At 60.9% G+C, this 24,833-nt stretch overlaps 3 protein-coding genes across 10 annotated transcripts; 2 read left to right on the top strand and 1 right to left on the bottom strand.

Moving 5' to 3' along the window:
- Positions 1-133: 133 nt before the first annotated feature.
- Positions 134-5,755, top strand: DNPEP (aspartyl aminopeptidase). Of its 2 annotated transcripts, XM_068138807.1 has the most exons (15): positions 135-172; positions 294-384; positions 470-558; positions 681-794; positions 1,607-1,732; positions 1,871-2,001; positions 2,367-2,451; positions 2,822-2,929; positions 3,167-3,244; positions 3,590-3,673; positions 3,935-4,095; positions 4,254-4,293; positions 4,660-4,761; positions 5,109-5,276; positions 5,642-5,755. In XM_068138807.1, the coding sequence occupies exons 1-15, from the start codon at positions 167-169 to the stop codon at positions 5,690-5,692; spliced, it is 1,434 nt and encodes a 477-aa protein (XP_067994908.1). In that variant the 5' UTR covers positions 135-166; the 3' UTR covers positions 5,693-5,755. The 2 variants fall into 2 exon arrangements, with proteins under 2 accessions (XP_067994909.1, XP_067994908.1); XM_068138808.1 differs by lacking the exon at positions 3,167-3,244 and having other exon boundaries at positions 134-172.
- A 749-nt stretch (positions 5,756-6,504) lies between these two features.
- PTPRN (protein tyrosine phosphatase receptor type N) lies at positions 6,505-17,895 on the top strand. Of its 3 annotated transcripts, none has more exons than XM_068138812.1 (23): positions 6,505-6,631; positions 8,249-8,299; positions 8,471-8,584; positions 8,850-8,955; positions 9,088-9,286; positions 9,458-9,782; positions 9,991-10,107; positions 10,237-10,316; positions 10,414-10,697; positions 11,066-11,152; positions 11,286-11,365; positions 11,561-11,625; positions 13,906-14,118; positions 14,230-14,430; positions 14,522-14,669; positions 14,830-14,903; positions 15,185-15,262; positions 15,395-15,514; positions 15,624-15,790; positions 16,812-16,865; positions 16,984-17,048; positions 17,155-17,228; positions 17,326-17,895. In XM_068138812.1, exons 1-23 carry the CDS (start codon positions 6,535-6,537, stop codon positions 17,395-17,397), a joined length of 2,871 nt encoding a protein of 956 aa, XP_067994913.1. In that variant the 5' UTR covers positions 6,505-6,534; the 3' UTR covers positions 17,398-17,895. The 3 variants fall into 3 exon arrangements, with proteins under 3 accessions (XP_067994913.1, XP_067994911.1, XP_067994912.1); XM_068138810.1 differs by having other exon boundaries at positions 6,513-6,631; positions 10,237-10,286; XM_068138811.1 differs by having other exon boundaries at positions 6,513-6,631; positions 9,623-9,782.
- A 191-nt stretch (positions 17,896-18,086) lies between these two features.
- DNAJB2 (DnaJ heat shock protein family (Hsp40) member B2) lies at positions 18,087-23,964 on the bottom strand. Of its 5 annotated transcripts, none has more exons than XM_068138817.1 (10): positions 23,493-23,603; positions 22,460-22,549; positions 21,354-21,463; positions 20,950-21,021; positions 20,680-20,796; positions 20,409-20,498; positions 20,175-20,277; positions 19,973-20,043; positions 19,488-19,709; positions 18,087-18,528 (listed from the first exon to the last, which is right to left on the bottom strand). In XM_068138817.1, exons 2-10 carry the CDS (start codon positions 22,522-22,524, stop codon positions 18,518-18,520), a joined length of 861 nt encoding a protein of 286 aa, XP_067994918.1. In that variant the 5' UTR covers positions 22,525-22,549; positions 23,493-23,603; the 3' UTR covers positions 18,087-18,517. The 5 variants fall into 5 exon arrangements, with proteins under 5 accessions (XP_067994918.1, XP_067994917.1, XP_067994915.1 ...); XM_068138816.1 differs by having other exon boundaries at positions 20,680-20,799; positions 23,493-23,602; XM_068138814.1 differs by lacking the exons at positions 18,087-18,528; positions 23,493-23,603 and adding an exon at positions 23,858-23,964 and having other exon boundaries at positions 18,535-19,709; positions 20,680-20,799; positions 20,950-21,003.
- Between the last annotated feature and the right edge of the window lie 869 nt (positions 23,965-24,833).

Below are 24,833 nucleotides of genomic sequence, written 5' to 3' on the forward strand. Positions count from 1 at the left end.
GTGCCGCGCAGGGCGCGTGGTGCAGGTGCGTGGGCTGCGGGGTGCGGGGTGCGCGGCGCGGGTGCGGGGTGGCGGGGCTCCGGACGCGCACCTCGGGCCGCCTGGGTTTACTCCTCCGCGCCAGCAGTGGGCGCACGTAGCGGGGTAGCGCGTGGCGACGGCGGCCATGCAGGTAAGGGGCGCGGGTCGGGCCGGGACCGTGGCTGCGGGGTGTCCCCGGGCCCATAGCGGGGGGATGTCCCGGCCCGGGGTGGGATGGTGTTGACGCTGCCCGGTGACGGCCGTGCTCGCAGGCGGCGGTGCAGGGCTCGAAGCAGGCCGCGCACGCGGCGGCGGCGCAGGAGCTGGTGAAGTTCGTGAACCGGAGTCCCTCGCCCTACCACGGTGAGGAGCCGCCCGGCCCCCGCTTCCCTTTCTCCTCTCCTCCGCGCGGTTTCCCTGACGGCTCTTAATTTCCCCTGCTCCGCAGTGGTGGCCGAGTGCCGCAGCCGGCTGCTGCAGGCTGGCTTCCAGGAGCTGAAGGAGACAGAGCACTGGGAAGTGCGCCCCGCGCAGAAGGTGGGCCCGGAATGGCGGCACGGGGGCGGGAGGGGAAGGCGGGGGGAGCAGCCGGCTCTCACCCCTGCCCTTCTGCCCTCACCCCTGCCCTTCTGCGCTCACCCTTTACCCTCTGCCCACAGTACTTCGTCACCAGGAACTATTCCACCCTCATCGCCTTTGCCGTCGGCGGCCAGTTCAAGCCCGGAAATGGGTTCAGCCTGCTGGGAGCCCACACAGATAGCCCCTGCCTCAGGGTAAGGCTGGCCGGCCGAGTGCCTTCCCCCGGAGCTGGGGCGTAAGGCCTGTAGCATCCTGGCTTGTATTAGAAATAGTCTGGCCAGCAGGACTAGGACAGTGATCATGCCCTGGTACTCAGCGCTGGTGAGGCTGCACCTCCAAGACTGTGTTTAGTTTTGAGCTCCCCACTACAAGAAGGATATTGAGTTGGTAAATCGTGTCCAAAAGAGGGCAGTGAAGCTGGTGAAGGGTCTAGAGAACAAGCCTTATGAGGAGTGGTTTGAAAGAAATGGGATTGTTTAATCTGGAGAAAAGGAGCTGATGGAAGACCTTAACACTTTCCGCAGCTACCTAAATGGAGGTTGTAGTGAGGTGGGTGATAGGCTCTTCTCCCTAGTAACAAGTGAAAGGATGAGCAAGTTGCCTCAGGTTTTGCCAGGGGACGTTGAGGTTGGGCATAGGAAAAATTTCTTTGTGGAGCGGGTTGTCACACCCTGGAAAAGGTTGCCCAGGGAAGTGGTTGAGTCACCATCTGTGGACTGTGATTCTCTGATGCCCTCCAGTTTCACTCCACAAGTGAAAAATACCCTGACTGTGTCCCACAGCACTGGGAGAGGGTCCACACGCTTTGCAGATCTGCCACCCAGAGCAGCCCATGCTGACTCCCTGCATTGCTCCACCTACTGTTACTGCCTGTGTGTCCTCTGTTTCACAAAACGCCTCGCCATGTGCTGACAGCAGTGAGATTCAGCATAGTCTGCCCAGTCCCACCAGTTGTTAACTGGTGGGACTTTGTAGAGCTGGCAGTGACACCTCTCCTCTTGCCCAGGTGAAGCGCCGCTCTAAGCGGGGGCAGGTGGGCATGGTGCAGGTTGGTGTGGAGACCTACGGAGGGGGCATCTGGAACACATGGTTTGACCGTGACCTCACTGTGGCTGGGAGGGTGATCATAAAGGTAAGCCTAGGTTTGGATAGACACAGAGGGCTAGCTGTGTGCCCCTAGCCCTGAGTTCATGGCTCCTACCCAAACTGGGACCTACTATAACCTCACAGCCCTGCAGGCCTGGCCCCAAGAGTCCTGCTTGTGTTTCAGGACACAGCCACGGGGCGCCTGGAGCAGCGCCTGGTACATGTGGAGCGGCCCATCCTCCGTATTCCCCACCTGGCCATCCATCTGCAGCGCAACATCAATGAGAACTTTGGGCCCAACACCGAGCACCACCTGTAAGGCCTGGCTCAGTCTTGACCCCTGGCCAGCCCTTGGGAGAACTGGGACCCAGCTAGAGTTGTGCCCAGCCTCAGCTTTCTCTCTTTGGTGGCTGCTCATTGCAGTGGCAGAGTCTGCAACATCTTTTCTTAACCCCGTAGAGTCTTCCCAGGAGATGCTTCCAAGCTTGGGACTTGGGAAAGGACACTGGGGTGTCCTAAAGTGGCACGATAGTGGTGCTTGAAATCTTCTGTCCCCTTGCTCTGTTTGGCCTGGCAATTGCTTCTGGAGGAGCAAGGCAGGCAACCTGGGTTGGTTGTGTGTGACCCAAGCAGGAGTAAAGAGCAAAAGCCCTGGGAGCCAACACACTGTCTCCCCACAGAGTTCCCATTCTGGCCACTGCTGTGCAAGAGGAACTGGAAAAGGAGATGCACATGGAGACCTTGCCTTGCGGTGCTGCAGCCCAGGTAAGCTGGGTGGTGCCGAGGGCTAGCTGGAGCACTCAGTATGACTTCCCACTTACCAGCTTTGATTTCCATCCCTTGGAGACTTGCCAGCAGGTTCTCCTTTCAATGGACTGTTGGTAACCGTCTACTCTAGCCCAGAGCTCTGTACATGACACATGTGCTCAGGCATCTCTCTGTTCCCACCCTAGTCTGCAGCCATCATAGAGAAGGGGGTGCAGTCCTATGAGGCAGGGCAGGGATTAGGGATTGCACAGGGGACAGAGAGCCCCTTGATGCACCCTATGAGCAGCTCTGCTCTCCTGCCAGGGGAAATGGGGGTTTCTCCTACTGTCTGCTGCCTGCCCTGCCCACAGCTCTGCATTCTTCACAGGCAGAGCGGCACAGCACTGTCCTGCTTTCTCTACTCTGCTCCCAGCTGGGGGTGAAACCAGAGCAAATTGTGGAGCTGGAACTATGCCTGGCAGATACACAGCCAGCGGTGAGTAGGAGCAGGAACCTCCCTCTGCCTGCATGCAGCCTGTGGGCTGACAATGCATACAGATGTTACCTGGCACGCTTCCTCTGCCTGGGGTGTGCCAGGACTGCGAGCTGAGTGGAGTGAGAGGAGGCTGCTCCTGACATGCAAAGATGAGGGGACCAGAATGGGGACCCAGTGGCAGATACTTTTTGGTGACCCAGAGCCTGGGCTCTGCTCCTCCTGGCTCTTTGCCTGCAGACACTGGGTGGTGCCTTCGATGAGTTCATCTTCTCCCCACGCCTGGACAACCTGCACAGCTGTTTCTGCGCCCTGCAGGTGAGCAGGAAGGGGAAAGGATCATGGAGGCCTCAGCATGCCCCAGCTCAGGTCGGCTTAGTGTTCTAGCCATGTTCTGGCCCAAGGCTCTGCAAGGTGTGTTCCTGTGGGGTATGTGTGGCATGTTGTGGGATCTAGGGCTGGTTGGGTGCTGCCCCCTTTGGTAGGTGTATGGGATTCCCAGCTGCTACCAAGGGTGACTACTGTTCTCACTGCACAGTGTGTATGGTTACAGCTCCCTTCCATGGTGCTTTATGCTCGCCTGGAAAAGTTCCTGCTGGGACAGTGCTGAACTTTCCGAGAGGGGATGGCACTCAAGCTGGTGTCCTTCCTCTCATCCTTCAGGCCTTGATTGACTCGTGTGCAGCACCCTCCTCTCTCTCCCAGGAGTCCAATGTGCGTCTCATCGCTCTCTACGACAATGAGGAGGTGAGGAGGGCCGTGGGGTGGCTGGCACAGGGAAGGGCTCCATGTTCTTCACTCTTCCTGAGCCATGCCTAGCAGGAGATAGAATCCAGACGCCAGTGGGTCAAAGAGCGGTTTGCTTACACCCTCATGAAGAATGACCCAGGCAGGGGGTGTGGTTGGAAGCTGCTTTGCTGCCTTTGAGTATGCTCCTGTCACTCAGCTGACCCATAGGGTGCTGGAGGATTGTGCCCCATGGGTTGTGCTGACAGTGGTCCTTGGCAGGTAGGGTCAGAGAGTGCACAGGGTGCGGAGTCCTTGCTGACGGAGCTGGTGCTCCGACGAATCTCAGCATCACCACAAAACCTGACAGCCTTCGAGGAAGCCGTGGCCAAGTCCTATATGATCAGTGCTGATATGGCCCATGCTGTGCACCCTAACTATGTGTGAGTAGTCTGAGCAGCACTGCAGGCCAGGGCAGCCTGCCTGCTATGCTGGCTGTCAGGCCATACCCCTGTCATTCCCCAGGGAGTATGGACAAGACAGTTCCTGGTGCCACAGGGAGGGAGGACTGTAGAACAAAACTACTGCTTCTCTTTTGCAGGGACAAGCATGAGGAGAATCATCGTCCAGCCTTCCACAAGGTGAGGGCAGCCCTCTGCTGTGGGCTGAAACTGGTTGCTGTCCATCTGTCCAGCAGTACTGTGAAACAACCATCTGCTGCCTGGAGCATAGTCCTGGGATGCAATTTGAGAGTTCTCAAAGGACATACATCCGGCAGCACAATTTGGTCATGCCACTCATCTGTGTTAAGCACTTGTGACCACAGCTTTGGCCCTGGAGCCCTTCCATGCTCTCACCTGGGGCTGTCCCCATCTTGACAGATCACCCAGGGTGGGAGAATGGACTAGTTGGTTGGGGTGGGAGAATATTGCCTGGGCATGGTTGTTTCCAGAGCCACAACTATCCCCAGTGCAAACTGTGGGTGTGCAGTGCCTTCCTTTGTGCAGGGCCCTGTCATCAAAGTGAACAGCAACCAGCGCTACGCCTCCACGGCTGTCACTGAAGCAGTCATCCGGGACATCGCCGCCCACGTGGGTGTCCCTCTGCAGGTGAGGGGGCTGGGCGAGCCACCTCCATGAGTGTTACCAGCTTGGAGCATGGCCCTGTCCATGAGTTCACGAGGGGGGCTCTGTGCCAGATACCCACCTGTCAGTTACTGTGTCTACATGCCAGGGTCTGTGCTGCCTGCTGCTCTAGGACTTCGCCTTCAGGGCTATCTTGGAGATAGGCTTGGAAACAGGAGGGGAGGGCCTGTCCTGAGCATGTCCTGTCCCTGGGGGATTTTGCACCCTGGCTTGGGAATAGAGCTAGCTCCCCATCCCAGGTTGACTCACTTCAGGTCTGGGGCCCCATGTGGGAAGCCATGGGGAGCTTCTGAATTGATGTCCCCATGCAGGAGTTCATGGTGCGCAATGACATGCCCTGCGGCACCACCATTGGCCCCATTCTGGCCTCCCGCCTGGGGCTGCGCGTGCTGGACATCGGCTGCCCTCAGCTGGCCATGCACTCCATCCGGGAGATGTGCTGCACCTCAGGTGTGCTCCAGAGCATCACCCTCTTCAAGGTGAGACCCCTGTCCCATTCATCCTGTGCTGGAGTCCCCTCCCTGCTGCTCCACACCTCCTACATCCCCATCCAGCCCATGTCCTTGGGGCTTTCCATCCCTCTGGAGCAGTGCAGGTACCGACTGCTTCCTGAGGTGCCTCCTCACATCCCAGCCTTCCCTGGTGACAGCCATCCCCAAATGGTTTCTATGGCAACCAGGGCTAGCCTTGAGTCAGTGATGGGTTACTATGGTGATGCGGTCCTGCTCTCTTTGAGTAGCTGCCTGCTATGATGCTGCATGCGTAACCTGACAGGGAGCCACTGTGCTGCCTGCTCTCGCTGCCTGTTCATACCACGGCACCCTAACAGCCTGTCTTCTTCCAGGGCTTCTTCGAGCTCCTGCCAGCAGTCAGCAGCAGCCTCATGGTCGACTGAGTGGCGTGGGGGGTTAGCAGCTGTGGGTTTGGCCCAGGGGCCATTAAAGCATCTCTTTCATCAGCGAGTGGTCCATGAGTGCAGCTGGGGCAGAGGTCATGGACCTGGGTCCCCCTGGGGACTCCCACAACTCCCACCTGTGCTCTCGCATGGCGACAGGAATGGCCTCCTCAGTGCCATGTTGGGTGGGGGATGCCATGTGTCTGAGCTCATGGGCAGAACAGAGGGTGTCCCTCTGGCTCTTCTCAGCTCTGGGACTCTGCTGTCCCCAAGGGAGTGAAGAGTAGGCTGCCTGTGTGCTTCTACAGTCGGGGCTGCACTGCAGGCTCCAGCCTGGTACTGCTATCTGCACGCTGGCCAAGCTAGGGGTGCTGAGTCCCCAGTGCCCGCTTCAGAGGTGTCCCATACCTTCCTGCCCTTCCCAGAGTGATGCTGCGGGGTGAGGTTGTGAGGGTCTGGCCCAACGTTTGCCTCTTAATGGGTGCTTCTCAGGGACGCGGGTCCGCAAGATTGGGCAGGGGCGGGTGAAGCGGGTGGCCCACCCTCGGGGGCGTGGCCAGCCTCCAGGGAGGCTGCGATTGGCACACTGCTCGGCCGTCACCCCTCGGGGCGTAACGTAATTGGTCTCACTCGACAACGGGGAGGGGCTAGTTCGACGAGAAGGCGATCAAGGTCTGGGCCTCATTGGCCGCAGGGCGGGGGGGTGTGGCGCGGCGGCAGCGGGCAGTGCGCCATTGGAGATGAGGCGGTGGTGGGCGGGGCGCGCGACGGGACGCGGGTTGGCCGCGGCGGTGGCGGGGGCGCGGCTGGCGGGTGCGCCATGGTGCGGCCGTGAGCGGAGCATGGGGCGGCGGCTCCTCCGGGCGCTCCTATGCCTCCTCCTCCTGGCCGGCCGCGGGCTGCTGCGGGACGGCGGTGCCTCCGCCACAGCCGCTCACGGTGAGACCGGGACCCTGGGGCGCCTTCCTGGGGAAGCGCGGGAGCAGAGGGGGAACCCATCCCGGGGAGCGGCAGGGCAGGGGTCTCCGCGGCCGGTGATGTGATTTGTGCTACGGCGCGCAGCAGCAGGCCTGGCCCCGGGCGCCGTGCCGGAGAGGTATCAGTAGCGGTACCACGGGCAGCGGAGGCGCCTCTCTCCTGGGACTGCCGGGCCGGTGCTGGCCCCGGGGCGCTCTGCTAGCCAGAGTTGCTGCTGCCGCCCCTGAGCCGGTTGGATGGGACTCGAGTAAATCGGTACCCGCTCAGAGACTCTGCCCGGAGCAAAGCCGGTGTCTGGGTCGACCGTAGGGATGAGTAGCCTATGGTAGGGGCCCTGAGCAACGGCTCCTTCCCAGGCTCCGGCGCCCTTTAGTCGTCCTCCGCTGGTAAGCGCGACCTGGCCCGGGATGTGAGGGAGGGCCGGTGCACCTGATCACCGCCAGCTCGGCCCGTGCGGCCCCTGTCCGGGGCTCTAGGGCACCCAGGTACTGCTGCGTTAGTAGGGCTTAAGCTCCCCGGAATCATCCCGCACGGCACGGCCCCGGCGGCCGCTGACTCACAACCGAGCCCCTGGAGCTGCTGCGTCCCTCGTCCTCCAGCGGGCCCGGGAACGCCGGGACGCATCCAGCCGCACCGCTGAGGGCCCCGCCGACTCCCGGAGCAGGCAGGGACGGTGCCGGAGTGGCTGCAGACGAACCACGTCGTGTCTGGGGGAACCTCCAGGGGCAGGGGCCGTGGCCCCTCGGCGGAGCCGTGCGTCCCGGCGGGAGACGGCTGCTCCGCTTCAGCACCGCGGACAGCGCTCGCCTGGCCGCGATGCCCCGGCCCGGACCCCTCCGGGGGTCGCCCCTCGGCCGCGGGGGCCTGTGCCGCGCACCTGCGCTGGCACCCGCTCCGGGGCAAGTGGGCACGAGGATGCAAGGGTTTCGGGGACCCCCATGTCCACTTGCCCCTTCCTCCGCGGCGGGCTCGGCGGGCCCCTCCCTCCCCTCCCCCCCGGTTGTTTTCTCGTTCCTTCCTCGCCATCCGGGGCTGAGTCATCGCCTGCTGCCGTCTCGCTGCTGACGGTCTTGGACCGAGACGGGGGGGGAGAGGAAGAGGGATGCCGCCCCCTGCCCAAGTGCTGCCCCCCGAAGGGGGTGGAGAGACGCGCGCACTCGCTGCATGGGTTCTTTGGGGTCCATCTCACACGGAGTGTGGGTACCTGGTGCCACAGAGCACGGGGCTGTGTCTGCCTTGTAATGCCATATGTGGGAGGGCAAAAGAGGTGGTCTTGCAGGACTCTGTACTCTCAGCCTTCCCTTCCTAACTGCCAGCACCCCAAAACACTCCAGGCCTCTCCCCAGGGGCAGAGTCTATATACAGCCTGGCCCTGTGTTCAAGAGGGAGAGGGCTGATACTGATGCACCGTTCTGGGCTTACCACACCGTACCCCCCGCCTCCCTCCTACTCATCACCATACTGCACCCCCGCGACATTTTCTGGGAGAGTGGGGGTTCCCCAAACAGCTGGCAATGAGCAAACTCCACTGGAGCCCCCTTTGGACGCTGTGCTGACTGGCCTGTCTCTCTGTCCCAGGCTGCCTGTTTGACCGGAGGCTGTGCTCCCCCCAGGAGGTGTGCGTGCAGGGTAAGCAGCTGGCAAGGCTGCAGGGATCCCTCCCTTCTTGCTTCTCAAGGGAGTATGGAGGGTGCAGAGCTGCCTTGCAAGGAAACTTGAGGTGCAAAGCAGGGGGCGTGTCAGACACCCTCACCCCAGGGTGTTCATGGATCCAGCTTTGCCATCTCTCATCTCTTGCAGATGGGCTGTTTGGACAGTGCCAGGTGGGCTCCATGCAGGACAGACCCTACTTCCAGGTCACCTCTCCTGTGCTCCAGCGCCTCCAGGATGTCTTGCGGCATCTCATGGCACAAGGTGAAGGGGGAGAATGTGGGCGGAGAGTCACTGCAGCCCATCGGGGAGGGGGTGTCACAAAGCATTACCTAGCGGCACTAAGGCCATCTAGATTCCTGCTGGTCCAGGGGATGGGGTGGCCTGAAGTGGGGTCCAGCTGATTCTGGAAGCAATGGGGCGAAACCCAGGCCATGGAACACAGGATCAGCATATTAGGGCAGCCCCTCACAGACTTGCCCTGCAGTCCCAGGCCACCTCCATGTCTTACACCTCTCTCCCACGGCAGGGCTCTCATGGCAGGATGGCATTACCCAGTATGTGATCTCTCAGGAGATGGAACGCATTCCCCGCCTTCGCCCACCACCCTCGCTGGAGCCAGCAGCCAGGGACAGGTAGGGTAGAGCCAGTGGCAAGCCTGTAAGAAAAGCCCAGCAGGACAACAAGGGCTTTGTCCCCAAAACGGGGTTTGGGGGAGAGCCTCTCTCTTGCCCAGGTGAGTTACCCCAGTGCTGTTTGCCTCCGAGGTTCCAGCCCCTCCGCAGCTCCCCGTGGCGAGCCCTGCACCCTGGGGACCCTGGCCTGCCAGTGGCTCAGCATCTGGGACAGTCCCCACCACTGCTGCCCTCCTCTCTGGTTCAGCGGTACCTGGAGCACCTCCTGTTGCCCCCCACACCTCAGCTGAGCTATGAGGAAGCTCTGCTCAACCCCTACTCATACCACAAGGTAAGCAAGGCATGGCAGTGAGCTCCCTTTTTCCAGGGAAGAAAGGCAAAGATCGGCAGGAGGCTGCAACACTCCCAGCACTCTCCTGGCAGTGCTGGGGTGCCTCCTCAGTTCTAGGGTGGCAGGGGTCCTGTGGGGTTTGACCATGATGGCTCTGTGTTTTGGTTGCAGTTTGGCTATCAGGACAATACTCACCAGCTCCCCAGCAGCTCATCCAGGCAGAGCTCTGAGACCTCCTCACTGCTGAACCGAGTCCCTGCCCAGACCCTTTTTGGGGCTGGCCCTGTGCCCTCCTATGGTGGGCAGCCAGGAACGGACGGGGGGCATCTCTTCCAGGACTTGGGCATGCTTGCCCTGCCCAGAGAGAAAGCCAGCCGCCCAGACCCTGCCAGCACAAGGCTTCAGCATGGTTCACGGCTCCCTGGTGACTACAGAGACCTGGAAGAGAGGGAGCAGCCTGCAACCCTAGCTGCACAGCCACCCCCTGCACAGACAGGTACCATGTTCTACAGCCAGACACCAGCTCTTCTCCCCATCCTGTCCTCACAGCCACATTTCTCATGGCTCCAACTCTCCCTCCTCTTTGGCTTCATGTCCATGGGCAGGGTGCCCCCTTGACCCCACCTGCCCCAGATGCTGTGTCCCCAGACCTTGGTTTTCATGTAGATGCAGAGCATCCAATCTGATGCCGTGTCTTCATGCAGATGCTGCCCTGAAGAGACTGTCTTCCCTTCTGGACAGCTATGGTGTGGGGCTGCCGGAGCTGAGCCCCCAGCAGCTGAGCAGCCTCTCCGCCCTCCTCCAGCTGCTCCAGAGCTCTGGTCAGTGGGGTGCAGGGATAGGGCAGGCAGAGGCTGGCAACAATGAGTGCAAATACAACCCTGTTTCGGGGTCGGGAGTGTTGCCTCTCAGAGCAGGTGCTGCAAGACCTCTGTCTTTTTCTTCCCCAGGTGTTGCTGGCCCTGAAGTGCCCACAGCAAAACGGGTGGGTTTGCAGCAGGTTGGTGCTGGAGGAGGTGCCACACTGCAGGTGGGATGCATGTGTGGGGAGGCAGAGGGAAGGGAGATGACACAGCCCCTGAGGGCTCCCCTTGGATGTCCCATCTCTTTCTTTTCCCTTCCTCCAGGTAATGGAGGGAAACATGCAGCACGGGGAGGAGCCAGTGTCCCCTTCCATCACAGCACTGCCCCCCCAAATCCCACCCAGCAGCTCCCCAGGAGACAGACCAAGGGACAGGGCATCCTCAGCAGTCCCCCAGGCCGAACCACAGCGGGGACATGGTGGGGATGCACTCAGCCCTGGGAAGCCAGTCGTGGTAGAGAAGAAGAGCTACACAGAGGCAAAGGACAGTGGGGTGCAGCGGGGCACACAGCCACCGGATGAGTACGGCTACATCATCACAGACCAGAAGTGAGAGCCAGGGGCTGGGTGAGGGGATGTGTGTGTGGAGGGTTTGTATTCCCTGCCCAACCAGCTGTCAGAGTTCTATGGGCTCTCAGCGCATGCCAAGGCCAGAGCTAACTACTGCATGATGGGAGGCTGGGAGCAAGTGTGTGTACACAACTGCCTCTGCTCATGCCCATGTGCAGGAGAAGAGATCCGCTTACCCCCATCACCGTGCACCCCTGTGTTCTTACCTATTGTGTACCCTGACACTCCTGCAGCTAGCACCACCCTCCCTGTACACGTGGGACTCCCTGAGTCTACCTGTTCCCTTTCCCCAGTAAGTATGAACTCTCCCCTGCTACCCACTGCTCACCCTGTTGCTGTTCCTGTAGGCCACTGGGGCTGGCTGCTGGCGTGCGGCTGCTGGAGCTCCTTGCCAAGCACCTCCACCTCTCCACAGTCAGCTTCATCAACATCAGGTGAGGGAAGTGGAGCTGTGGAGTGCTGCTGTCATAGCTCTGTCCATGCACAGCCACCCTGTGTGAGGGGCTGGATTTGGGGAATGGGGCCTATGCTCCCCCATTTCACATTTGTGTCATCCCTCCCCAACAGCGTTGTGGGCCCCGCGCTCACCTTCCGCGTCCGGCAGAACCCCCAGAACCTCTCGCTAGCAGACGTGGCCAGTCAGGCTGGTGAGTTGTGCAGGGGTCCCCAGGGTCCTGCTGCTCCGTCTCAGGGACTGGGAAGGGAGGGCTACCACCATCCATCTCAGTGCTCTTGGCTGAACTGAGGAGCTGCCATGGGGTGGGCAGCTGTTGGGGACACCCCAGGGGCTTCTCTTGGGTGGAGGGAAAGCACCGCTCTGACCATCTCCTCTCCATCCACAGAGCAAGTGAAGGTAGAGTTGGAGGAAGAGCTGGGCCTGAAGATTGTGCAAACAGGAGTGGGAGAGGTAGGAGTGAGCACACCCGGGGCTGTGAGCAGCACCAACCAGGTGCAAGCTGGGGAGCACAGTATGCCCCAGTGTGCAGGGGTCTTTGTGAGCAAGCCATACACATGATTCTGTGGGGTAGCTGAAGAGCACAGGCCTCTGGGTAGTGCTGGAGCTGCTGTGTTGGAAGACAGACGCAGATTATTGTGGATGAGCCAGAGCAGGACCGTTCCAGCAACCCCCTCCCGCCTGCACTCCCTGCACACTTGTCTCTTTCCACAACAAATGCTCTTCAAGTTTTAAAGGAATGTGAAAGACTCTCCAAGAGGCTTTTACCCATCCAACCAAGGCCAGGGAGCTGCAGGCTACACCACACAGGGCTCATCCTCACCCTTGCTTTGCTGTAGCCTACATACATCATCTTTATCTGTGGCCTGGGCACCTTTGCACTGGGCTCTGCCTGGAGCACCCCAGACACCATGGCTAGGCAGGCAAAATGCCATCATGCCCTCAGGGAATGACAAAGCAGCTGAAGGCAGGAACAGAGCAGGAGCCATCTGCTTGGAGAGGGGCACCCCCTCCTTATGCTACTCTGGGGACACCCAGAGTCTCCTGGTGGAAGAACAAAGACCAGAGATGGGGGACTGAGCCTGGTTCTGAGTTTGCAGCCTGCTCCCCAGAAGTGGTACAGCACATTCCTATTTCCCAGCCTCCTGTTCTGTGATCATAGCCATGGGCAGGGAGGAAGGAAGGGGAGACCTTGGAAGAGGAGGCAGTGGCCATAAAGAAGGCATGGCCTGACCACCGAGGAAACCTTTCTCCACCAGCAACCTGGAGCGTTGCTCTGGCAATGCTTTTTGATGTGGGTGTGGCTGGAACTGGGTGAGATGACAGGTGATGGAACCGGAGTTCAGAGGTGGCTGAGGCAGTTTTGTGAGCCCTCTTCTGCATGGACCAGCTTGTTCTTTTCTTTTACACCCCCATCTTAGTTCTGAACTCAGTGGAACTGGTGCAGGATTTGGGGAAGGAGTGATGTAGAGAGGCAACGGGACATCAGGGCCCAGGCAGGCCTTGAAAGGGAGGGCCACTCTGTGACCCCAGCCCTGCTGACACCTGTAGTCCTGGCGATACCTACAGAGGCTGCAGGGCTGCTGCTGCTTGTGTCCTGTGGAGCTGGAGGGTGCTGCCCCTGGTGAGCACACCAGCTGCAGGGCTGGCTGGCAGCAGTCAGATTGGCCACCAGGAACTGGGGCTGGTGAGACTTGGAGGGCAGACAGCAGTGGGGACCCCTGGGGTGTGGGCATTCCCAGGTGATGACAATGGTGAGGTAGGTGATAATGATGCAGTGTTCCCTCAGTAACCTCATCAGGCTCATAGCCAATGGGAGGCTGTGGCAGTGAGGTAATGCTGGGCTCTGGCAGCTCATTGGGCACAGGGTGTTTGGTGGTGATGATGCCCCAGGCATCCCTGTGCTGCCCCAGGTCTTGGCTGTCAGGGTGACTGCATTCTGATCAGCAGCAGCTCTAGGATGTGCCCCTGGGAGGTCTCAGCCGCGTGAGGATGGGTCTTATCTACTGAGGACTCAGCAGCATTCTGTCCCATGGATTAGGCTGCCTGCCCCAAGCCACAGTGAAGGAGTCCTGGAGGCACTGCCTGCAGGGGGGCAGTGGCTGTCCTGTGTCCCAGCTGAGGAGAGTGATGGGGAGGACCTGTCCCCCAGACTCTGCAGATGGGATAACAACAGCCTTGTGGCAGTGCTGGACCATCTTCTTGTGTCCTGCTATGGAGCAGTGGCTGCAGGGGAAGTTCCCTGGGAACAGCAATTGCTGCCCTGGACCCAGGGTTTCAGTGGCTCATCCTTTGCTGTTAAACCTTTGGCCTGAATCTGCCCCTTGTTGACTTCCAGCTGGGCAAGAGCTCATTGCACCTGAGCCGCACAGGGCTACTGTCTGCCATGGAGTGGGGTAGCTCGATCTGGAGCTGCCCTGCAGAGCAGCCCTGGGAGCAGGGGAGCAGCAGGTTGCTGATGCCTGGGCTTGGACAGGCTCTGTCCCCTCCAGCAGCCCCAGGGACACCAGAGTGAGCAATGCTCCATGCAACACGCAAGTGGGTGCACAACGCCTCTACTCCAGTGACATCCAGCACCCCAGTGATACCCCAGCTGAGGGTGCCATGCGAATCACCACAGCACTGGGTGTCTTTGCTGTTTTATCCCCCAAAACGCAGTGCAGAACGGGGTCTCTGCCCTTCCAGCCCCATGCAAATTCCATCCTGCTAACCCTTGCTTGGCTCTGCCCCCAGCGAAATGAGGCTGCTGCCTACTCACGCCCGTCTCGCTTTGGGGACGGCTTTCACTCGGTGCTGCTGACCTTCATCGCCCTGGGCTGCGTGGCCGGCATCGCCATCGCAGCTGCTGCCGCCTTCTGCCTCCGGCGCCATGCCAAACAGCGGGAGAAGGAGCGCCTGGCTGCCCTGGGGCCTGAGGGTGCTGCTGACACCACCTTTGAGTACCAGGTAGGACCCTTCAGGGTGCAACACTGCCAGGTCAGCGTTCCTTGGAGGGCACAGGGCTGCCCTAGGGCAGTGCTGTGGCTGAGGAACAGGACTCTCGCTGGGGTCCTGCAGGAGCTGTGCCGCCAGCACATGGCTGCCAAGTCCCTCTTCGGCCGCGCCGAGGCACCGGCTGAGACCTCACGCGTAAGCAGCGTCTCATCCCAGTTCAGCGACGCGCCACAGCCCAGTCCCAGTTCCCACAGCAGCACGCCTTCCTGGTGTGAAGAGCCTGTCCAGTCCAACATGGACATCTCCACTGGGCACATGATCCTGGTGAGCTGGCCTGGCAGGGTACCAGCCTTCTCCATGGCACTCCATGTACCCCCACCCTGTATGCTGGGCTGACCTCCCCCCTCTGCCTTAGGCCTATATGGAGGACCACCTGCGCAACCGGGACCGGTTGGCCAAGGAGTGGCAGGCTCTCTGTGCCTATCAGGCTGAGCCCAGCATCTGCTCCATTGCCCAGAGTGAAGCCAACCTGAAGAAGAACCGGAGTCCTGACTATGTGCCCTGTGAGTATCCCAGCCATCCTGCTCCAGGGACTAGTCCCCAGGGCTGTGTCAGGAGGGTGGTACAGAGCACAGGAATGCTTTGGGGGCACAGCAGGCTGTGGCATGAGTTTGACTCCAGTTGCCTCAGGCACTTGCCGCATCTCCATCTCTGTTTCCCCAGATGACCATGTGCGAATCAAGCTGAAAGCAGAGAGCAACCCATCCCGCAGCGACTTCATCAATGCCAGTCCGATTGTAAGTGATCACCAGGGGCTCCTGCTCTGCCACCCCATCCTGTGATGTGCTCAGCCCAGGCAAGGCTTCCACTCTGGGATAGAGCTGGACTGAGCTCACATCCCTGTGGGCTACGGATGTGAGCAATGTGCTTGCCCCATTGTTCGTATGTGATTAAAACCCATTTCCCTTCTGATTGTGGCACCTGAAGCTCCCTCCTCAGCCCTCCCATCACCCCTGGAGTTTCCCCCTACTCATCCTGGTGTCACCAGTGCAGTCTGACACTCCCTTTCCTGCTCCAGATTGAGCATGATCCACGGATGCCTGCATACATTGCAACACAGGGGCCGCTGTCCCACACCATTGCAGACTTCTGGCAGGTGAGCATCACCTATTGTTACTAGCCCATTTGAGTCCTTTTGGATGCTGACCACCAGATGAGCCCAGCAGCTCAGGTGCCCTCCTGCCTGAAGTGTAACCTAGTGGTAACAACTCTCGTGCCTTGCCCACAGATGGTTTGGGAGCATGGCTGTACTGTCATCGTCATGCTGAGCCCGCTGGCCGAAGACAGCGTTAAGCAGTGTGACCGCTACTGGCCGGACGAAGGGTCCTCTCTCTACCACATCTATGAGGCAAGTGTGGCTTGCAGCCCAGAGGAGGGAGCACCTTCCAGTCTCTGTCCCCTCTGAGTGCATCCTCCCTGCCTCATGCTGACACCTGCTGGCTGCCTCTCTCGGGCAGGTGAATCTGGTGTCGGAGCATATCTGGTGTGAGGATTTCCTGGTGCGCAGCTTCTACCTGAAGAACGTGCAGTCACAGGAGACCCGCACTCTGACGCAGTTCCACTTCCTCAGCTGGCCAGCCGAGGGCATCCCCACCACCACCCGCCCGCTCCTCGACTTCCGCAGGTGAGTGCCCACCTGGTATGTGCCAGCCCCCAGGGAGCTGGAGGTGGTCCCAACCGCAGGGGAGTGGTGGGCAAAGACATTGCTGCCAGTGTAATGAGGGTCAGGCCTATGGCATGGACTGATTTGGAACACAGGGGGCTGCCATGCATGGGGAGGAGTGAAAGAACCAGTTTCTGGCCAGCTTGGGATGAGGCTTAGTTTTCTGGGAGCAAGCAACCTCTAGCTGAGGTTGCTAGAGCACTCCAGATTTCATGGGGAGGGTGGGAAAGTACTTTTTCCCGTAGCTGGCATTGAGGGCAGCACTATGTAGCACCTATCCCAGCCACAGATGCAAGAAGAAACTCCCGAAGCCAGCCTTGAACATCTATGACCCTATTGTTCCTCACACCTTACAGCCAACAGTGGGTCCCCAGCTAGCCCAGGGAGAGTGCTGCAGGGCTGGGACTGCTCCCAGGAGGTTTGCAGTCAATGCCTGCTGGGGTCTCAGGGTCCTGTGGTGGTGGTGGGTTTCTGCCAGGAGCTGGCCAATCACTATCCTTAGGCTACATGAGACCAGGGGGACCCCACTTAGGGCCGCGGTGGGTCCCTGAGCGCGTCGCCCTCTTCTCCACCCTGCTCACGCTCTCTCTGTCTGTCTGTCTGTCTCTCTCTCTCGCAGCTGTCGGCGTCATTTTTGTGATTTGCAGCTAGTAATCTGGCTCCAGTTGCATAGTCACAAAAGTGATCGTTGGCAGCCGTGCCTGCTGCATGGAGCGTGCTGGGAGCCCTGCCGGCGCCTGGCCCTCAGCTTTGTGCCTCACTGGACCAGAACTGCTCCCCTGGGGTCCTGCCACTGCTCCCCTCCCCAGGCTGGACACCCAAGGAGCTGGGCTCTTTTCCCTGCCCCAGCCCCTTTCCACCCATTGTTCCCATCCCATCATGGGGTGTCCACTGCCCTCCAGCTCGGCACAGCAAAAGGCACCAAGAGCAGCCTTGTCCGTGGTATGGCAGGGCACTGACCCGTTCCCTCTTGTCCTTGCAGGAAGGTGAACAAGTGCTACCGGGGTCGTTCCTGCCCTATTATTGTGCACTGCAGGTACTGCTGGGGCTGGAAGTAGGAGTGTGGGCTGGGGAGTGGCTGCAAGGCTGGGTCTGGCTGGCCAGGAATAGTCCCTGCTCTCCACTTCCCTGGTCCAAGCATCCGTGTCTTGCAGTGATGGCGCAGGCAGGACTGGGACATACATCCTTGTCGACATGGTCCTGAACCGAATGGCCAAAGGTAGGTGCAGGGCAGCACCACTCTGCTCTGCCCTGGCTGGGGTGTGGGGGGCCATGCGCTTGGCCTGTGGCACCACTCCTAGCAGCTTTCTCCCCGTCTGCCCCAGGGGTGAAGGAGATAGACATAGCTGCTACGCTGGAGCACATCCGAGACCAGCGGCCCGGCATGGTGCAGACCAAGGTATCCCCAAAAGTGGGGTTCCCCTCCGTCCCTGAGCCTGCACAGCCCTAAGGGTTGGGCCGGCAGGTACCACTAGTATCTCCTTCTGCTCCCTCAGGACCAGTTTGAGTTTGCACTGACAGCTGTGGCTGAGGAAGTGAATGCCATCCTGAAGGCGCTGCCACAGTGATGGCAAGGAGCCCTCCCCTCTGTCTTCCCTCTCCCCCCCCCGGCTTCGTGTGCTCTCCTTGCCCTACTCATGGGGCTGCTCTCCCTGTAAAATGCTGTCTGTGCTACTGGCTCTCTCCCCCTGTCCCAGCCCCCCTGCCCCTCTCCCATAAAGCTCAGCTGCTCTGCGTGCAGGGCCTAGAACCCCATGGTACCTGCTGCCACCACAGGTTACTGGACTCATGTCCACTATCCCCTGCCAAGGAGGGGAACCAGGTGATGCTGCTGGGCGTTGGCCTCTCTCCTGCACCCTAAATTGGTGGTCCTGTGTCAGCTCCCTCCCTGTGTCCCAGCTGGGGGCAGGAGTGGGCAGGAGTCCCTCATGGTGAGGGGAAACTGGGTGCAGGTCTCCTCCCTGTGCTCCCTGCCTTGTCACTTGAGCAGAAGAGGAATTTCTAGAGAATTATAATTTTGTATCTTGATGTGAATAAAGTTCTCGTGTCACGTTCGTGCAGCTGCAGCCAGGTCTGACCTCTGACTGTGTGTATAGGGTGAGGATATAGGGCATCCCCCACTTCCCCTCTACCCCTGCAGCCTGTACCTGATAACCAGACAAGCCACAGTGGGCCTAGGCTCCTGCCACACCTACAGGCAAGTATGGGGGGAGAAACGAAGCAGCCCCCATCCCAGAGACACTCCGCAGGCAGCAGCTCCTGCAAACATGTTTATTGATGGCTGTCAGCAGAAAAGGGTTAGGGAGTCGGGGCTACAGCTGGGAGCGGGGCAGAGCCCAGCCCTGCTGGCTGAGCCCAGCCATGCTGCCCCTTGCTGCCTGCCACCAGCACCCCCCAGCAGCCTAATCTACAGCACCTACCTGTCACCCCCCTCCCCTCCAGTTCCCCCATCACCACCCTCCCCCACCACCTCATGGGGCCTTGAAGTATCTTCACCCAGCCCCAGGTATTGCTTAGCCATAAGCCCTGTCAAGCATCCCCACAACCCCTCCCCACTGCATCCCACAGAGCCAAAGGGTGCTGGGGGAGGGGGGTGGCAGGGGGTGGCCGTGCAGGGATAAAGCAGAGTCCTGGCTGGGAGAGCCTCCGTGGGCGAGCGGGCGTGCGCAGTCCCCGGGCGCAGCAGCCTCAGAACACACCTGGGGAGACAAGCGGAGGGGGGACACAACGGCACCCATGAAACCCTCCTGGGCTTAGTGCTGGGAGGGGCAAGGAGGGAGGGAGGAAGGTCCTAGAAGGAAGAGAGCCACGGGCAAGGGTGGGAACATCTATGAGCATCATCACTGAGGGTCGCTGCTGCAGTGGAAAGCAGGGAGGGACAGCGCCCCCAGGTCAAAGCGGCGGTGGGGGGGGAGTGACAGTGCCCTGCAGGGTGTACATGGGGCAGGGAAGGGGCAGGGGCTGCAAAGGGGGAGACAGAGGAGGAGGGGCTACAAGCAGGAGCGATAGCATCCAGAAGGGAGAGACAGACACAAGGTACCAAGCATAGCCCACGTGTGCACACGTCCTTGCAAGGAGGGAGAGCCTGACCCAGTACTCCCCAGCCCAAGCAGGGGCAGGCAGCAGTCAGGGAGGCACTGGTTGTAGCCCTTGCCCATCTGCAAGGCAGACAGGGAGAGAGGAGCAGGCAGAGTTTGAGCACACCTGCCAGTGGGCACCTCATGCTTCCAGGAGCCAGGGCAGGGAGCTGCCCCTTTTCCTGGGACTCCACCAAGGGCCCCTCTTCCAGTCACAACACAAAACTCTGGCAGTCCCCCCACCCTGGGGTGCCACCAGTTCTCCACCCACCACAGAAGCAAGAAGTAGGACAGGAGGGACCCCTCTTCCTTGCACGGGGAGGCAGGAGCTGAACTCCAGGCCGTGAGACCCCACCCTCCTTTCCTTTGCCCGACCCACAAAGTGGGGGCACAACCAGAGTCGCATGCTCAGAGCAGAGGACAGTGCCACTGCTTTGCTTTGGGGGCAGGTTCGTGCCCAGCTGCAGCTGGGCTGCCAGCTCCCAGTGGCTCCCTCTCTGGCCCTCCCTGGGGATCGTGGGCTCTGCACGCAGAAGACTGGGTGCCCCCTCGTGCTGGTGGGGTGCCAGGGCTGTGCCCACCTGCTTGGTGGTGCCCTGCAGCTTCCATCTCTGAGAGGCTGTAAGCCATAGCCAGCTGCAAGTCCTCATCTTCATCCTCACTGTCTGTGTAGAGGCAGACAGGTGAGGAGCTCGGGGGCCGGTGTGGGGCAGGCGGTGGGGGCGAGGGGGGTCGTGGGCTAGGGAAGACTTGCTGCTCCCGGCGGCTCAGCTCCAACCCCAGTGCCATGTCGTCAGGGATGCCTGTGGGGGCAGGAACAGTAGATAGGAGTCATGTCTACTCCAGCTCCCCAGAGCTGACACAGCTTCCCAGCAACTCTTGCCCACCCCACTAATCCTCTATGGCAGAGCCCCAAACCAGGGGTGATGAGGGCTAGGGCCAAAACCAAGTCTCAATGCAGCACCCCCTGGCCACCCAAGGGAGAAGAGGGGTCCTCAAAGGGAAAGGGTGCTGGGAGGTGGCATGGTCAGACCCCAGAAGGATAATCTGTGGTGTCACTTCTCACCATTGATGTGGATTGACTTCAGCTCCCCATCCTCCTCCACTTCCACCCGCTCCCGCCCATTCTCAATAATCCTGCAGACAGGCAGAGAGACATAGGGACAGTCAAGGCCAGCCAGCTAAGGTACTGCAGTAACAAGCTGTGGGTCTGAGACCCACTGATGAAGGGGATCTGTGGGAGTAAGGTGGGCTGACACTGCCCTCACCGCTTGGTCGTGATACGCTTGCCATTAACAAAGGTGGTGGAGGTGGAGACAGAGCGGAAGCCCAGCCCTGCATCAGCACCAGAGCTGAAGGAGGTGAAGAAATCTGGTGAAGGGAGCAACAAGGTCAGTTTCATGGTTGGAGGTATGAGGAAGACAAGTGATAGACCCCACCACACAGGTGGATGCAGTGGGCTGGGACTTCCCAGATAGGTAGTGGCTGGCAGCATCTCCTACCTGAGGATCCTGGGAAGGGGGAAAAGAAGTGACCTCCCCCATGGTGCCGAGGGCCAGGTCCTCGCAGCTCGGAGAAGGGCAGCATCTCATCTGGAAGGCAGGGCCCTTCCCATCAGTGCTGCCCCCATAGCTTAGCAAGCCAGGAGCAGGGCTAAGTGCAGGAACCGGTCACTAGCACCAGGTTTGCACTCTGAACCCAAGTTCAGTGGCCGCCTCAAGGCCAGAGGGGTGCCCCAGAGCTGATATCCTGTCCCCCCGACACCACACGCACCGAAGAAGTCAGCGAAGGGGTCTCGCCCACCGAAGAACTCCCGGAAGACGTCATGAGCACTGCGGAAGGTGAAGGTGAATCCTGGGGCCCCAGCATCGGCCCTGGAGCCCCCTGGTCCTGCTGAAGGGAAGAGGCTCAGAGTTAAGCGGAGCCCTGGGTGGGAATGCCCCAAAGGGCAGAGAACAGCAGTGTGGGGAGCAGGCAGACCCACAGCAGGTCTTCAGATGGGGCTGTATCCAGAGCTCAGCACGGCTCTGCTCACCCACTCACCTGCACCCATGAGCCCGTCCTTGCCGTAACGGTCGTAGACATCGCGCTTCTGCTCTGAAAGAAGAAAGGGGGCTGCGGGGAAGCCCGTTGCCCAGCATGGGCGGGAGCACCAACACTTCCCCTGGCCAAGGGAGGTGAGGAACAGCAGGGAGCAAGAGGAGTGGGTGGCATGAGCAGGGCATTAGGTAAGGATGCACAAGTCAGAGCCCAGCACCCTAGCATCTCTCCCTAGAGCCATGCTGGGGGATGCATGGGGAGGTAGCCAAGCTCCACAAGCCAGGCAGTAACACCAGAGGGAACCACTGCCTCCCAGGGACATCCCAGGATGCCACCTGTGTAAGCTCAGCAGCAGGACACCCGAAGGTGAACAGGGAGACATGCAAGACAGCACCATAGCCTCTTACTGTCTGACAGCACTTCATACGCCTCAGCAATCTCCTTGAACCTCTGCTCAGCATACTCCTTGTTGTCTGGGTTTTTATCAGGGTGCCATTTCAGTGCAGCCTTCCTGTACCTGCACAGACAGGCAACAATGGGCACACAGCAGCTCTTGGGTGGCTAGGCCAGCAACAGACCCCTCTGGCACTGTGGGCAGGGGCACCCTGAGCCCACTTCACCCAGTCTTAGGCATCTTCAAATGGGAGCTTCCTGGACTGGCTTTGCCACCTGAGCAAATATTTGCAGAATGAGCCCAGCAGCGTGGCCTGGCCCCAACCTAGATGCCCCAATGATGCTCACAGGTGTGCTCCTCTGTGGATGAGCAAGGACCAGGGGGTGCTAGGGGGTTCCTGGGGCCAAGGGACAATAAACAGCCCTTTCCTCCTGCTTGCAGTTAGCTGGGGTTAATCCAGTCTGTACAGCTTCTCTCACCTACTCTTAGGAAGCGCCCCTCAGCAGGGACGTATGCCCCCTTCCAGACAAGCCACCAGTCTGCATCTCTTTCCCCAGGCCATGTCTGTATCCACTGACAGCAGCAAGACCTCAGCAGAGTGCCAGGCAGGAGCTCTGTGAGGCTCTGTCTGCCCCTGGGGCACAGCATAAGATCTGCCAGTGGGACCTCTGTCCCTGCCAGGGGACACATTGCTCCTCTCTCTGCAAGTTCAGCCCCACAACCTTGATGCCAGAAGAGCCCCACTGCTCCAACCCTCTGTCATCCCTGTATCCTGTGGCAGAGAAAAAGGACACCTCCATGGAGGCCCACCTCCTGCCTCCATCGCTAGCCCCAGTATAAATGCAAGGGGACAAAGGGACCAAACCCCACCAAGAGATGGCTTTGTGTGGCAGTGAAGCCCGGCCTGCTCTGGCCTCCACACAAAGGAAACAAAAGCTGGATTGTCACCTCTGGGCTCTGTCACACTGGGCTCTGTCCCATCCTCCTGCCCCTCCTCCCCTGCTCTGTCCCGGTCCCACAGGCAGCCCCCAGCTCGTTGGTGCCAGTGGCAGAGGGGGGTTAGGAGGTGTCTCGGTATGCTCTGCCCGCTGGGCAGGGGCACGCTCTTCATGCACTTACGCCTTCTTGATGTCGTCGGCGGTGGCATTGCGGCTCACCCCCAACGCCTCGTAGTAGTCCACCATGGCGTGCGGCTGTCCTGCGGGGTCACTGAGGTGGGGGAAAAGCAACGTCAGGTACTCCACAGACGTAGCCTGGCAGCTCCAGGGGCGAGAGAGCAAAGGCAGGTGGCCCTGCCCTCCTCAGTCCCCCGACCACCACACAGGTCACCACGAAAGCGTTCCAGTAGCACCCACACACGGCTCCCCAGCACCCTGCCTGCGCCTCGGCCACACGGATACTCGCCCGGGGACCCCTTGCTACTGCCACAGCACGTTCCCACTGCCATCACCCTCACTTGCCTGAGCAAAAGACAGGGATACCCGCCACCGGCCCCGCTGCTCTGCCTCGTTCCCCACAGCTGCCCCGGCTCCCCCCGCGGGGGTCTCTGTCCTGAGGCAGGCGGGGAGGCAGCGGGAGCATACTGCTAAGGTGCTTAGCGGCTGGAGCGGATTAAGGGCTCATCCGGGACATCCCCCCCACCCCTGCCGGGCCACCCCGGGGCACTTCAAATGGATCGGGGACGGGAGAGAGATGCCGCCGCTCCGGCCGCTCCCAGCCCCAGGGGGTGCCGACCAATTTCCCTAGGTACTCGCCCTCCGGCCAGGGCACATCGGCCGACGGGGAGGGCACCTCTGGCACCGGCACCGGCACCAGTACGGGACTGAGAGCGCGGCGGGGCGGTGCCGCCGGGGCCCGACCCCGGCCTGGCTGTAAACACGGCGTTCCCGGGTTAGCCCGGCTAGGCACTGCCGCTGCTGGAAGTTTCTGTTCCCCTCCCCGCGCTCGGTCGCCGCCACCGGCGAGCACCCCTGGCCTGCGGCCAGCGGATCTAGGCCACCGGGAGGGGCGGGGGGCGGCAGCACGGGAAGGAAACGCATCGGACCGGCCCAGCTTCCCCTGTGCGCCGATCCCCCAGTGCGCCACGGTACCCCCACCCCCGATGGCCCCCTTCGCCTCGCTCTCCCTGCCTGCACCCCACCCCGCTGCCCACCTGAATGCCGCAGCCGAGCCCTCCCGGGCCGCCCGGCCGGCGTCGCGCGTCCCCCCCCCCCAGCCCGGGCCGCAGCGGGGCCTGGAGGCGGGTCTTGAGGGATTACGGGCGGCGGCGATAGCCAACCGCGGCGGCGGCGGCGCGTGACGTCACACTGCCGCCTGTCAGGCCGGTGAGGTCATAGGAAGGCGTGCAGGAGAGCCTCCGGCTTCGCCGCCGGGCCCCGGTCCCGCGGCCTGGGAGGGACCCGGACAGGGGCTCCACCCCCGACTCCCCCTACCCTCCCCTGCGCGCCTCCTCTCTCCAGCCTTCTGGCAAGCTGTGCGCTGGCCGGGCAGCTCCTGCGCAGACTTCGGGGTACTCACCTCGCTCGTTGGCCCCGATGCTGCGAGCACACCGCGGCACGGCCACCGCCTCGGAGCAGCCCTCGACTCCGCTTGCTCTTGGCCTCCTGCCCAGCTAGCTGCCCGGCCGGGCCCTGCTAGAAAGGCCAGCGGGAGGGGACAGCTGGGGTGACTCAGCGTTTTGCCCAGGCCGTCCCACTGAGGCGGGGTGGGGACGTAAAGGGGCACGACCTGCCAGGCTGGTCCCTGCCAGGGGCCCAGGCTGCAGAGCATCGCTGCAGAGGAGCTGGGGGCAGCGAGCCAGCCTGAGCACCGGTCTGCCCGGGTACCTGAGTCACCGGGACTCGGGCGAGGCCATACATCTGCAACTTTCATGTGGGCTTTTCCTCTTTGTGGCCCCTGCCCGGGCAGATGCGGCTGAGGAGCTGCTCTCATTCAGCCTTAGTGCTGTGGGCAGTCCAAAAGACACTCACCTGCAGTCATGAACCTGTCCTGGCCACAGGAATCCTCCTATTCCCATTTGCTAATGGAAAAACGAGGGAGCCCGGTCTTGGTGGGGCCAGACCCTTTTGGACTCTCTGGCACCCCTGCAATGCAGCTGGATATCTTCCTCATCTCCTGGAAATCCCTAGCTGGGGACCCTGGCAAACCTTTGCAGTGCTGCTTTGCCCAGCTGGCTGGGAGGACCTGAGCACTGGGAGGGGCCATTCCCAGTACTCCTCAGCAACCAGTTTCAGGACAGCCATTTCTAGCCATGAGCAGTGAGCTTGGGTGAGCACTTGGACAGGTGAATGCCAAGGGTTTCTCCTGTGCCAAAGGACATATCTTTTCAAGGGATGAAAGACTCATTCTCTGCCATCCAACAGCACTTGGTGATTTCCTGGAGTGACTGCTTGGAGTATTCCCTGTTGTTGGGCATTTTCTCCTGGATGCCTTTGCATCACTGTTCTTCTGCACCTGCCAGACCAGGAGCCGGGAGCAAATTCCCTGAGGTGGC

The sequence above is a fragment of the Melanerpes formicivorus genome, unplaced genomic scaffold, assembly GCF_026170545.1.
Source record: "Melanerpes formicivorus ecotype bairdi unplaced genomic scaffold, bMelFor1.0.p_v2 SCAF_5, whole genome shotgun sequence".
In the NCBI taxonomy this organism is placed as follows: Eukaryota; Metazoa; Chordata; class Aves; order Piciformes; family Picidae; genus Melanerpes; species Melanerpes formicivorus.

Excerpts from the sequence above, each read along its gene's own strand:
- DNAJB2 (XM_068138814.1), bottom strand. The coding sequence starts at position 22,524 with ATGGTGGACTACTACGAGGCGTTGGGGGTGAGCCGCAATGCCACCGCC. Across the intron at positions 21,004-21,353 it reads GTATGAAGTGCTGTCAGACA|AGCAGAAGCGCGATGTCTAC; the intron begins GTAAGAGGCTAT and ends TTCTTCTTTCAG. Across the intron at positions 19,710-19,972 it reads GAAGTCAATCCACATCAATG|GCATCCCTGACGACATGGCA; the intron begins GTGAGAAGTGAC and ends CTGCCCCCACAG.
- DNPEP (XM_068138807.1), top strand. Across the intron at positions 2,452-2,821 it reads CTTGCGGTGCTGCAGCCCAG|GCAGAGCGGCACAGCACTGT; the intron begins GTAAGCTGGGTG and ends CATTCTTCACAG. Across the intron at positions 3,674-3,934 it reads CTCTCTACGACAATGAGGAG|GTAGGGTCAGAGAGTGCACA; the intron begins GTGAGGAGGGCC and ends GGTCCTTGGCAG.
- PTPRN (XM_068138812.1), top strand. The coding sequence starts at position 6,535 with ATGGGGCGGCGGCTCCTCCGGGCGCTCCTATGCCTCCTCCTCCTGGCC. Across the intron at positions 14,119-14,229 it reads ACACCACCTTTGAGTACCAG|GAGCTGTGCCGCCAGCACAT; the intron begins GTAGGACCCTTC and ends GGGGTCCTGCAG. Across the intron at positions 16,866-16,983 it reads CCTATTATTGTGCACTGCAG|TGATGGCGCAGGCAGGACTG; the intron begins GTACTGCTGGGG and ends CGTGTCTTGCAG.